At 46.4% G+C, this 13,985-nt stretch overlaps 1 protein-coding gene across 6 annotated transcripts in view; it reads right to left on the bottom strand.

Moving 5' to 3' along the window:
- The window catches only part of Anks3 (ankyrin repeat and sterile alpha motif domain containing 3), a 25,742-nt gene extending 11,864 nt beyond the window's left edge, over positions 1–13,878 (bottom strand). For 2 of the 6 annotated variants that reach the window (XM_023711473.1, XM_023711474.1), the window contains exons 1-6: positions 13,609–13,862; positions 11,197–11,368; positions 8,119–8,317; positions 7,793–7,914; positions 5,524–5,605; positions 2,757–2,892 (exon numbers count right to left, since the gene is read on the bottom strand). In XM_023711473.1, coding sequence (XP_023567241.1) covers positions 2,757–2,892; positions 5,524–5,605; positions 7,793–7,914; positions 8,119–8,317; positions 11,197–11,366 — 709 coding nt within the window. In that variant the 5' untranslated portion in view covers positions 11,367–11,368; positions 13,609–13,862. The other 4 variants (XM_023711478.1, XM_023711475.1, XM_023711477.1 and 1 more) reach the window with 4 other exon arrangements.
- Between the last annotated feature and the right edge of the window lie 107 nt (positions 13,879–13,985).

Below are 13,985 nucleotides of genomic sequence, written 5' to 3'. Positions count from 1 at the left end.
GGCTGGCATGTGGTGCTGGGGGATTGAACCGTGGTCCCGCTGCTTTGCCAAACTTGTTCTAAATAGGTGCTTTAGACCACTGAGCCACCTCACCAGCCCATCCAAATTATGTTTATAAAGGAGTATGTCAACATCTTTACCTGGACAGAACAAAAATAGGAAAATTAAAGAACAGTATCTCTTGTGAATGAATACCTATGTAAAGATATTAAAGAAAACATTAACAGAATTCAAAACACATTAAGAAAATAATTCCCCATGTGAGATGCCAAAAATGGGAGGTCGGCTCATTACTAGGAAACTGATCAATACATGAAGAGAGCTACAAAGAAACCCAAAATCATCATCATAAATGTAGAAAAAGTCCTGGAAGAAATTCAACAGCAGAGCTGGGAAAGTAGCTCGGTGGTAAGACACTTGCCTAACATGTACACGGCCCTGGGTTCAAGCCCCTGTACTAGGAGGAATGGCTACTCCTACGAAAGAGCTTGTCAAGAATACCGGAACTGACAGAGGCTGCTAATATTCAAGATAATGTAACACCTTAATGAGAGTCTTTTACTTAATCTGGCATTTCCCCTTAGATTAAGGTAAGAACATATACTACTTCCTACGTGTTTAACACTGAACCAGAGATGTCAGCAATGAAAAAAGGAAGTAAGATATCAGATGCAGAACACAGAGTCATCTTGACTTGCAGGACACATGATGGCACATTTGGAAAGTCCTAAAGAATCAATAATGAAATTACCTTAAACAATAAAGAAATTCAGCAAGAGCAGAGTATGGCATTAATATACAGAAATCAACTGCCTTCATAACTCACTGACAATAAACAGTTAAAGAATATAATGGTAAAGCAGGCATGGTGACACACACCTGTAATCTCAGCTACTTGGGAGGCTGAGGCATCCCAAACTGAAGCCCAGTCTGAGTAACTTAACAAGAGCCAGTCTATGGGCTGGTGAGATGGCTCAGTGGTCTAAAGCACCTACTTAGAACAAGCTTAGCAAAGCACAGGGACTGCGGTTCAATCCCCCAGCACCACATGCCAGCCAGCCCCGCCCCCTGGTGGGCTGAGCTGGCCACACACACACACACACACACACACACAAATAAATAAATAAATTAATTAAAAAAAAAAAAAAAAAAAAAAAAAAAAAAAAAAAAAAAAAAAAAAAAAAAAAAAAAACAAGAGCCGGTCTCAAGAATAAAGTAAATTTAAGCTGGGCATGGTGGTGCATGCCTGCAATTCCAGCACTCTGGAAGGCTGAGTCAGGAGGATCTCAAGTTCCAGCACAGCTTGGGCAACAGGAAGACCTTGTTTTAAATAAAAATTAAAAACACAAGGAAGGGACTGGAGATATAGCTCAGTGTGAAGGCCCTGGGTGCAATCTTCGGTACTGCAAAATAAATAAATTTTAAAAAGGGTTGGGGATGTGGAACAGTGGCAGAGTGCTTGGTGAGGCACTGGGATGCCTCACTGAGTTCAACCCCCAGGTACAAACAACGAAAAAGTACACTGGAACAAAAACATATCCCATGCTTTTGGGTATGACTCAACAACTAAGGACAGCATATGTATTTATTTATTTGTTGAGACAGGTCTTGCTCTGTAATTTAGGCTGGCCTCGAACTCACTGTCACCCTGGCTGGCCTTGAACTCGGAGCAATTCTGCCTCAGTTTCCCAAGTGCTGAGATTTTAGGCATGGGTCACCATGCCTTGCTAGGACAGCAAATTTATATACCCACTACACTCTCAATAAAAATGCCAACACACTATTCTTTTTTTCTTTTTTTGCAGAACCAGGGATTGAACTCAGGCCCTTGCGCTTGCCAGGGAAGCGTTATTCTACTGAGCCATCTCCCCGGCCCCCCAACACACTATTCTTAAGGAACTGGTAAAGTTCATATTCAAATTCACAAAGAAAAATAAACAAGCAACCACTGGAGAAATACTGAAAATTGTGAAGGGCTCAGTTAACTATTCAACAGTAATATCTACCCAAAAAAAGCCTTTGATCATCATGGTTTTTGTGCACAAAGACCAGGAAAAGACCCAAGTGAAATAGCATGGTACCTTCAGTCCCAGGTCAGAGATGTATTTTTACATAGATGATGCTGGACAAATGTGTAACTCCTTGGAAAAAGATAAAATTGGGCCTATACCTTACATCACATCTAAAAGAGTAGAGGATCAGTGATCTAAAGGTGAAAAATGAAACTATACAAGTACTTGAAAAAATCACAGGTGAATCCTTGCACAAAAAGAGCCTAGGAAAAGATTTTCTATGATTCAAAAACCAGGGCCAGTAAAGATGAATACATTTGATTACATAAAATTAAAACATAGGACACCAAACACCACTGGCAAAGTCAAAAACGTAAAAGCCATGCCAGGTGTGGCGACAGAGATCCGTAATTACTGCATTCCGGGAGGCTGAGTCGGGAGGATTGAGTTCAAGCACAACCTAACCAGAAGAGACGCCTGTGGCACCTCCTTCCTATGACCCCGCTCCTGGGGCTCCACATTTACATGCTGGGCACACTTCCAACCTGGTAAGCACGAGTTTCCAGGGCAAGTGTGACTGTCTCAGGGGCCTCAGTCTCAACTACACGATGGAGCTCATGAGAAGAGGTAGAGAAGGTCTCCCAGCAGGCACACAGAGCCCAATCTCAGATGAGTGGTGACCACTTGGGAGGGCCTAGCACCTAGGGCACCCCGACTCCATGAGGGCAATGGCAGACTGGTTACCTGGGCTCCGGTAGAGGCTCTTGGGCAGAGCAGGTGAGTGAGTGTCGATCAATGCCACAATCTTCATGTGTCCGTACTGCTTGGCCAACATCCTGGCTGTGGCTCCACTGTGGTCCCTTGTGTCTACTTTGACTCCCTGGGAAGGCCCGTGAAAGAAGAGTTAGGAAGCTCCCTTCCAAAGCTCTGGTGCTCCCTGGGCAGCTGGACTGGGTGGGGAACAGGCTTTCCCCAAGGTGGGAAACGTCGCACACCATAGGAAGGATGCAGAGCAGCCCTGCTTGACAGAGTTTCACTCTAACTCTGTTCTTAATGATGGGATGGGCTCTGCAGCCATATCACCAAAAGCAGTCACCACACCTGAGCACTTTCCTCACAAATGTTCCCTGCCAGATGTGGGATCCTGCAGTCCAGGAGCACCCCTCCACACCACACCAGACCCATGCCTGGCCCCCTCCTCTGCACAGGAAGTGCTGGCTTGCCAGAGAGGCAGCTCTGAGACTATCCCCAGAACCTTCTGAAACAGTGGCACCTTATATCCAAAGCTCTAAAATGCACTTACAGTCTTTAGCACAGTTCCACGTCTCTGGAAATCTACCCTAAAGAAAAGCCCTAAATACAGACAAAGCTTTCATGGCCAAAGTTGCTGAGCACCACATATCTGCAACACGAATCTACAGAAGATACAAATGCCCTGTAGACGGACCACCAGCCACACCATCAGCCTAAGTAATGGCACAATTCATAGAGCCAAGCTTAAAAAGGATCATGATTTAAAAGAAAAGAAAAACAAACTACAGCATATACATCACAGTTGCAGCCAAGCAGGACAAAAGAGGTGCACAGAAACCAGGCTTGGTGGGGCACACCTGTATTCCCAGCACTCTGCGAGGCTGAGACAGGAGGATTCCAAGTTCAAGCTCAGTTTTGGCAACTTATTAATTTAGTGACACTCTGCCTCAAAATAATAAAAAAGGGCTGTGGACGTAGCTCAGTGTGGAGGCCACGAATACGAGGGGGTAGTGGGATACACACAGAGAAAGCAATACCAGGACACATGCCCAAAGCATTCACATTCTTTGTAAGCAGTAAGTCGATGGGCATGTTTTCCGGTTCTTCTCACCTTCTGTGTTCTCTAAATGTACGGTATAAACCTGTTTACTTCTGAAACTGGAAAAGTCCAATAAGGCTTTTACTTTAAAAGTTTCAGCCATACACATCACAGCCGACCGTGGCAAGCACTACCCCAAAGCTCTAGAGGGGGAATCTGCAGGAGAAACCTGAACATTAAATGTCTCAAACCCCATAACCCAGCCAATTGGACTTCTAGGAATTCAGTCTGAGGAAATCATTAAGGACATGCACAAAACCTTTAGGATTTTCACTGGAGCATTCAGCACGATAACTAGCAAGAACCTACAATGGGGGCCAGGGAACTGAGTCATAGCAAATGGTCAAGCTCTTCTCTCCCGCCCATTCACACAAGAAAGCTGGAGTGTGCGTGTGCGTGAGCATGTGTGTGTGTGTGTGTGTGTGTGTGTGTGTGTGTGTGGCGACTGCAGTTATGCCCGAACCGAGGGGGGAAAAAAAAAAAAGATTATAAAACACATAGGTCATTTCTACATTTTGGCTATTATACCACTGCTGTGGACATTCACTACGAGATTCTGTACACACAGATCTTTGAGTCTTATAGATCTGATAGGTCCTATGGTAATTCTAGGTGTAACCGAGAAATCTCCAGACTGTTTTCCATTCCCATCAGCTGTGTATCAGGGTTCCAATTTCTCTATCTCCTCATTAATCCTTTTTTTTTTTTTTTTTTTTTTTTTGGAGGAATGGGGGATTGAACTCAGGCCCTTGTGCCTGCCAGGGAAGCCCTTATTCTACTGAGTCATCTCCCCGGCCCCTCCTCATTAATCCTTGACATTATCTTTTTTATTTATTTGCCATACAGGGATTGAACCCAAGGAGTGCTGAGCTACAGCCCTAGCCCTTTTTACTTTTGATATAAAATCACACTAAGTCACTCAGGCTGGCCTTGAACTTGCAGCCTTCCTCACCAACACCCACCCTCTGCCCAAGCTGGGATTACAGGTGTGAACCACCATGCCCTACGATTTTTAAAGAGTACTTGCAAGATCATTGTAAGTCACACTCACCACGGTACCACTAGTGCTCAGGAACCACACACTTGGCATCAATAGATTTTTATTTTATTTTTATTTATTTATTTAAATTATTTATTTATTTGTTTATTTATTTTTGTGTGTGGCCAGCTCAGCCCACCAGGGGGCGGGGCTGGCTGGCATGTGGTGCTGGGGGATTGAACTGTGGTCCCTGTGCTTTGCTTGGCTTAGCTTGTTCTAAGTAGGTGCTTTAGACCACTGAGCCATCTCACCAGCCAAAGAATCAGAATCTTTTTTTTTTTTTTGTGGCACCAGGGATTGAACTCAGATCCTTGTGTTTGCCAAAGGAAGCACTTATTCCACTGAGCCATCTCCCCGGCCCTCATCAATAGATTTTTAAAGAAAATGTACTGAACAAATGAAGAGCAGAATGTGTAAGAATGTATGAAAGGGCTGGGGAGATGGCTCAGTAGAACAAATGCTTGCCTGGCAAGCGCAAGGGCCTGAGTTCAATCCCCGGTTCCGCAAAAAAAAACACAAGAAGAACATATGAAAGACAATTCTGTTACAGTCTGCAGCTCAGTGTTGCGATACCTGATTTGTTGTAGCTACATTATAAGCTACTCAACAAGGTCACTTACGTGGTTCAGAAAATACTGCACAATTATCTCATGGCCAGCAGCAGCAGCTTCCATCAAAGGAGTAAATCCACATATGGGCTCCCTGCGAAACAGGCCAGTCAGGATCAGCAGAGGCAAGTTCTGCCCTGCAGCAGCTCCCCTGCCGCAGACCTAGCCGAGAGCCCAAAGTGTGGGGTGCAGGGTGTGCGCAGGCCCTTATGCTCTTGTGCTTGCTTACTCTCTCCTCTGGGGGGGCGGCCTCCCCTCCTTCAAGGCTGTCCCTACCTGCTTCCCATAAATCCCCACTTGAATCACACTCAAAAGCAGCTATTATTCATTTCCCACAGAAAGCTAATGTGTGCTACTTACCTACCCAGATTCTGTCTTTCAAGTCTGACACCCTTGCGAACTAGTCCCCCAGAGCACACATGCTAATAATCCTACCTCTCCACACTGGGCACAGCACCTGCAGTATATTTTTTATGCAGGGTCAACACCCTAGTGCCGTCTTCAAAGTGCTCCCTATAACCTGCTTATTTTCTGCTGGTCTGGAAGCCAGGAACCATGGTAGATACTGCCCCACATCCATTCTAAGATACACACTGGACAGGGCCATGCTTATAATCCTAGCATTCAGCAGGAGGATCACTGCAAGTTCAAGGCCAGCCTAGACTACAAAATGAATTCAAGCCAGGCTGAACTGCATAGCAAAGCCCTATCTCAAAAATACGAAAAAAAAAAAAAAAAAAAGACATCTACTGCACATTTTAACACCTGAAGTTACAGTGTATCTAGGGGCTAGGGAGATGGCTCAGTGGAATAAGCACTTCCCTGGCAAGCACAAGGACCTGAGTTCAATCCCCGGTTCCGAGAAAAAAAAAAAGAAAGAAAGAAAACAATACAGTGTATCTAAAAATCAGTGAGCAAGTTTAATTTTTCTTTCTTAGGAATCATTCAAAATTATTCTATGTCTTAAAAGGGACAACAGCAGCAAGAGATGCACACAGCATCGGGTGGAAGCGGATTAAAACACATTATCACACACTTCAGACCACAGGTGTATGGCCTGTTAGAAACAGGGGCTCTCAGCAGGTGAGCAGTGGGCTAGCAGGGGAAGCTTCGTCTGTACTTACTGCTGCTGGGCACCTCTCACACGGCCGCCTGTTGGATCAGGGGTGGCATTAGTTTCTCATGGGGACACAAACCCTAACATAAACTGCACACATGAAGGATCTAGGTTTTGCGCAGCTTTGAATCATTCCAAAACCATCACCTATCCCTCACCCATCTGTGAAAAACTTGTCTTCCACAAAAGTGGTCCCTGGTGCCAAAAAGGTTGGGGACCAATGTGTCAGAAGATAAATCACTTCTAGTTTATAAAACATAATGGTTTTCAAAGCTTCACTTTTCCAGACATATACAACAGGCAAGAAAAGAAAGAGAACTAGCACTTTACATGTATTACTTAAATGCCATTTTCTATATTATGCACCCAGCATATGACATAGCTTGTACAGTGGTGCCTTGGTTCACAAATGCTTTTGTTTGCAAACCAAAGCATTTGACAAATGTTTTTGTTTGCAAACTACATTGGATGACCAACACAAATGTGACTATGTTTTCCAAAATCGTGGAACAAATTAAGTTCATGAACTCAAGTACCACTGTTTATAAACTCAAGTACCACTGTAATTTTTTTTTTCCCCGTCTTTTGCTGCACTGAGGATTAAGGTCAAAGCCTTTACACTGACTTACACTCCCAGCCCCTTTTAAAATTTAAGGCCAGGGAGATAGCTCAGCAGCATAAGCACCTGCCTGACAACCGCAAGGTCCCAAGTGTGATTCCCTTCCTGGGACCAAATAAGTAAATAAATAAATAAAATAAAATGAAAATTCTTTTTAAGACAAGGTCTTACTATGTTACTAAGTTGTCCAGGTTGGGCTAGAATTTGTGGTCCTCCTACCTTAGCCTCCCACCTCCCAGACAACTGGGATTACAGGAATGCACCACCACACCTCGCTATAACATGTAATTCTTCCAACAACACTCTGACACAGGCTTTGCTATCCTATTTTCAGATAAAGAAAATGAATCTCAGAGCCCTAGAAAGATGCACTGGCAGTCCCGACAGGTGTGCAGACAGGTTCCCACCTGGGCAGGCCTGTCCACTACACCCCTTCTTCTTTATCTCTCACACCAAGGCGGGGTGGTGCTGACCTCTGGCTAGTGGCTTCTACAGCCATCCTTCCTAGAGTCAGTCAAGACCTAGCTCACTCCTGTGGCAATCACCTCACATTGGCATTCGCCCCACTGTCCAGGAGGAATCTGACCATCTGCTGGTGCCCGGCACTGGTGCAGTGGAAGAGTGCAGTCCAGCCTTGAATGTCTTTCATCTCGAGCTCGGCACCTTGCTTCAAGAGAACACAGAACACAGGTTATAGCCCATCTCTCCTGTGTGAGCAGATAGGCAGGCGGCGCCCTCCAGGCCCTCAGCGGAAGAAATGGAAGTGATGATGTACTCACACACATACACCCTGGCCTGCAGAGCCGCACATCCTATCAGGGCAGCCAGGGAGCCCCTTGGGGTGCTGGGCCTTTGCCCCCTCATAGCTCACCTGGAGGAGAAAGTAGGCGATGCTCTCGTTGCCACAGCTGGAGGCCAGCATCAGTGGAGTCTGCCCTTCCGGGGTCGGCACATTCACACTGACCCCTGCCTCAAGCAGCAGGTGCACGATGGTATCGTGTCCAATGTAGGAGGCATACATCAGCGGGGTCCAGCCACCTCCATTCTTCTTATTCAAATCTAACTCTCTCCTAAACAAACACAAGATACACTAGACACACCCCACTGTCTCTTGTGGTGCTGCTGCTCACCAGAGCTGTAGGCCAGGCCAGGCGAGCTGCCATTCCAGAGGTCCCCAGGATCAGGGGAAGGCAGGTAGGGAAATGTTCCTACTTGCTTAGACACCTACCTTAAAAAAGTCCTTGTTTCTTTCTCTTTTTTTTCTCCTTGTTTCTCCTTCTCTAATTTCATATTCTCACCAGTCCCTCCTATAGTCCTGATAGCCCAAGACTATCAAATTCCTCTCTTTTGTACTACCAGCTAGACACATGATGCTCAACCCCGGGGAATCACTCAGCAAGGTTTGGGGTCGTTTTTGGTTATCATGACTGGGCAAGGAGCCACTGGCATGAAGCGGGTGCAGGGAGGAGCCTGCAAACACGCAGTATACTAGATACACCTTGGCAGAGTGGTAGAGCTGGCCTGGCCTCAGGAGAGCCGAGGCTGAGACACCCTGACCATCTACCATTAAGTGTCCGGTGTGGCAGGGTAGAACTGGCTACAAAGGGACAATAATGTAGACTGGAATATCAAGGAAAGAGAAAGGACTCGACCAAGGACAACAGCCACTGCTGCTGACTTCTTTATTACCATATGCTAAAAACAGAGAATCAGGCTGGCGAGATAGCTTGGCGGTCTAAGTGCCTGCCTGGAAAGTGCAAGGACTGGTTTCAATCCCAAGTACCGCATGCCATGCAGGCCACAGAAAGCAGGCATGGTGGTGCAAACCTGTACTCCCAGTGCTGGGGAGGCTGAAAACAGGAGGATCACTATGAGTCCAAGCTGCATAGCGAGACCCTGTACCAAATACAAAAAAAAAAAGAGAGAGATTTATTTATTTGGTACAGAGTCTCACTATGCAGCTTGGACTTGTAGTGATCCTCCTGTCTCAGCCTCCCCAGTGCTGGGATTACAGGCACGCGCCACCATGCAGACTTGGTCACTGCCTCAGCACACCCAGGGACGTAGCATGTGGTACCAGGGATCAAATAAATGAATCTTTAAAAAACAAAAAATTAAAAAGAATCCTATTTTTCTCTCACTGATTTCCATTAAATTTCTGGAAATGCATTTTCAAACATAAAAAAAAAAAAAAATATATGTGGGCTTCCTGACTCACCTAGAACTAGGGTATGGGAATGACACTTTAAGATAATACCTACTCCTAGGAGCAGATGCACAGTGACCTTTCCTCTTCCACAATTTGGGCTTCCAGTAGCAGGAACAAGAATCCATCCATATGACTTGTGCTGCTAGTTGGATCCCTACACTAAACTGCGTCACTCACTAGCATCTTGCACACTCAGATGCACACCCAGGGAGCCATCCTGAAAGGTCCTGATCACAGGATGCAGTGGCGCCCTGCCAAGCGGTGTCATTTGCAGATGGCGTGAAAGACTCCATTCATCCTTGTACTTCCATCGCTTTGGAGCAGCAATTTCCCAAGACAGGAAGGGGCCTGCTCCTGGGCAAAACACTGTGTTTGTCAAGCCTCCTCCTCAGCTAGTGTCAAATCCCAGTCAGAACACAAACCCTGGTCCTCTTCTCTGTGCAGCTATTCTGAGCAACATTTTTCACAGGACACTCAAAGACCTCAGAGTCTGGGGTTTCCAGAGAGAATTATAACAGGGGTCTTGGTGACCCTTCAAGGACACATGAGACTGCACAGTCAAATGGCTATCCTAGTAAAGGAGTACCACAGCCTGCCCTGGACCACGATGCTACTCCCTTGGCTAGAGATTTATGAGAGATGGCAACAACCTGGGAACTGGACACCAGGTGCTTTAATGAGGCTTTGCTCTGGCTCACTAGGAACTAGAGAAGGCATCAAAGATACAGACAAACATGTTAATAGTTAAGAAATGGTAGACAGTGTAAGTGCAAAATATGGTCAAACACAAAGAACTGGACACAAAGTCTTCTCCCATGATTCTATTAAGAATCATACTATCCTCAGGGGCTGAGGAGATAGCTCAGTGGTATAAGTGCCTGTCTGGCAAGTGCAAGGTCCTGAGTTTGATCCCTGGTGCAAAAAAAAAAAAAAAAAAAAAAAAATCACTCAAAACTATCCTCTTCAGTAAAACAGCCTGAGCCCTGCTATGGCTTTCTGTAATACCAGGACTAAATACTGGTGTGCAGATCAGTACCCCTGGCACGTGGACCACGGGGTCAGGAGGTCACTCTCTCTTCTGTGCAGAAGCTAAGAGGGGAGATAAGGCTCCAGGAGACAAAAATGAACTCTCTGGGCAAAGGAGGCCGAAGGGCACTGCTATCTACCTTCACGACTGGATGGGAGGAGGGGGTTTGCATCAGTAAATCCCTAAAGTTACACTGGTTAAAGTAGGAATTAATGTTTATAAGCCTATAATAAAGCTTATAGTTATCTAGGGCCTAGAGAGAGAACTCAGTGGTACAGTGCTGGTTTAACATGTGTTGCCTTGGGATCAACTGTGCTTTTTAAAAAAAAAAAATATATATATATATATATATACTGTACACAGACTTGGCACATGGTAGGCAAGTGCTGTCACTGGGCAATACCCCTAACCTTTTTATTGTTGACATGAGGTATCACTATGTAGCACATGTAGGCTGGAACTTGTGATCCTCCTGCCTTAGTCTCCAGAGTAGCTGGGATTACAGTCATGTGCCATTACACCCAGCAAAACTGACTTCTTTGTTTCTATGTTCTCAGCCTAAATCATCACTGAGAATGGGTTCAAAAAGCAGGGTTGGCCCATCTCATCGGTACCAGATGTCTATGGCTACGTCAAGGTCTATCTCACAGGCTTGGGAGCTGTGTACATGTTATTAAAAGTGAGGCAAAGGGATGCTCCCCAGGACCTCTTACCGCTGCACACATTCCTTCACCACCTCATACTGGCCAATGGAAGCTGCAGTGTGAAGATCCAGGGGGACATCCAGCTCCTCCCGGCTGACCTGCGTCCCCAGCCCGTGCCACATGGACAAACTGCAGTTCAGGAGCTCCGGCTCGCTGGCTTCATCGCTGAGCTCAGACATGGCTGCAGAGGAAGGCCCAGGGGTTAGGTCTTCCTTCCTGGCTGTTTCAGAAAATGAAATGGCTGATCCTACTCCTACATATCTCAGATCTCAGATGTATTATGCTAAATGGAAGAAGTTTCTCCAAAGTCTGCCTATTGTATAACCCATTTTCAAGACATTCCAGGAAAGATAAAACTAAAGCTGGAGGCCAGGTCAATAAGCAGGAGCAAAAGAGAATCTGTGGGACCCTGGTTGTATTCTGTATCATATGATGGTAGACATATGATATAGTGGTCCATACATTGTGTCAACTTGGCTGGATCCCCTTAACAGGAGGGGTGGGCCCGCCCCAGGGAGACTTAGCCCAAAAAGGGTGTATTAAGGAGGTTGAGAAAGGATTCAGCATTCCACTTCTTTGGAGGAACTTCAGTCTTCTCAGTCAGCTTGGACTTCATCTCCTGGCTTCCAGTGCAGACTCCTCAGCCTCCGGCTTGGATCTTTCAGCTTGGATCCTTCAGCTTTCTGTCAAAGACTCATCAGCCTTCCATCTTTTCTGCTGCAGACCCATTGGCTGACTGACAGACTTGCACGGAGCACTGCAGTGAGCTTCAGACCTTGGGACTGAATTCTTCAGCCTCAGATGTGCAGACACCTTCTGCACACTTCTTCATCCAACTCTGCAGCTGACCGTCGTAAGCCAATCTTATAATTTCTTGAACATTTGTACATCTTGTGTTATATCTGTTCCTTGTACTATATCTGTTCTGCTAATAAAACCCTAATACATATGAGTTTACACATTTGTCAAAACTCTCAAAGATGGACTCCCAAATGAATTATACTATAAGTAAAAACTATAAATTTTTTTCTAGAAAATGGAAAGAAAGCTCCTAGCACAGAAACTAAAATGCAATTTGTAATGCTAAGAAATATTAATTGAACAACCATCTACCAATGCATTCCCCCAAAAGTGAAAAAGATAAGAGGAAAATACGACAGGCTGATAGCCCGGTGCGGCAGTGCATGCCTGTATCCCAGCACTCAGGAGACAGTCAGATGGGCTGTTGTGAGTTTAAAGACAGCCTGAACTGCAAAGGGAGATCCTGTCTCAAAAAGACAAAAAAAAAAAAAAGGATGCTATGTCTGTGTTTATGAGTGCTTTTTCCTGGGACTACTACCTGACCCAAGACCAACTCATTAGCTTCTTAGCAAAACCCTGAGTTGGGGAGTAACAGGAAGCAAGTGTATAGGAGGAGTTAAAGAAAGGTGTCCTGGGGGCTTGCTGGTTAGCTCAGCTGTTTAAGCACCTGCGTGGGCAAATCCAGTCAGGTGCGGGGGACAGCGGTTCGATCCCCAGCTCCGCATGCCATACCTGACAAGGACAATTCATGGAGTCCCTTCGGACCTCAGTTTCTACTACTGAACACTTCCAAGTATCTTAACATTCTTCCAAGTGTTGGTAACAGGCAAGATAGCCAAACAGACCAGCCAGCCATTGGTGAAATGGTGCAGGTGTGGTGAAATGGTGCAGGTGTGACAAGGCAGAATGTAACAAGCCCTGGGACCACCCGTTAGTGCTTCTCTCCACACCCGCCAGCCTGAGAGCAATCAGCACCCCTACATCGCTACATCGCGGGTGAGAATCCTTGGCCAACACAGCCTGGATAAGAATCCGGGTAAGCTTCCAACGGATCCTCCCGCCTTCCTTGAGCATTTCTTCCACTGCAAAAGCCTTCTCTCTCCATTTATCGGACACTTACATCTGACACCTCCCAAGTATTAAACGCTGACTGACAATTAGAAACAGAACCAGCCTCCAGAAAACTATGGGGGTGGAATTCTACGCCACAAAAAAACAAATCTGATTTATCACCATGCCTATGACAAACGTTTCCCAATGATGCAAGAAACATTCGTGCGCATATCCGTACATACCTAGAAAACGTCCTCTGCGCCTCTCTTCCAAAGCTTCAGGAAGTAGCACTAGAGAATGGGATCATTTAATTTTGCCCCCAGTGCTGAGAATGGAACCGCACGCCTGGCGCACGCTAAGCACGTGTCCTGACTCTGGGCCACACCCCCACAACCCCCAGGACCTTTTAATTCACTCTCTCCTGTTAGGTACTGTCCATTTCCCAAAATGCTAAGCAACTGTTGCTTTTAAAGTAGAAAAATGTAACTCAACACAAAGAATGCTGGTGGTGGAGGTCGCGCCTAAGAGAGGTGGCTAGTCAAACGCTGGGCTGCCCTTGCGACCTACGGGGTGGCACCCTAGAGCAGTCCGCAGACCCGTACCTCAGAGTCCCCGCCTGGCCAGCACAGGGTGCAGTCCCGCGTCTTCAGATCCAGACACACCAGTGCCGGACCGTAGGGACAGCAGACGCTGACACCTGGCGGGGCCGGCACGCACCCAGCCTACCTGTGACGGCCTCAGCCTTGGGCCGCCCTCCGGCCACCAATGTTGCCGCCGAACTTCTGCTAGCCGCCACCCTAGTAGCAGGCCCGTGGCCCGGCCCTCCCCGGAAGTAAACTACAGGAGCCGCGGAGCACACCGGGATGCTACCGACGAGATGGAATTGGTCCGTAGGGTGCCGGGGTCTTCCAGTCAACTCGCCCAGCTGGCCGCTGACACCTGAA

The sequence above is a fragment of the Octodon degus genome, unplaced genomic scaffold (genome assembly GCF_000260255.1).
Source record: "Octodon degus isolate 3935 unplaced genomic scaffold, OctDeg1.0 scaffold00021, whole genome shotgun sequence".
Taxonomy (NCBI): Eukaryota; Metazoa; Chordata; class Mammalia; order Rodentia; family Octodontidae; genus Octodon; species Octodon degus.
The sequence above is the reverse complement of the archived record's forward strand: the minus strand, read 5'-3'. Positions and strand labels throughout refer to the sequence as shown.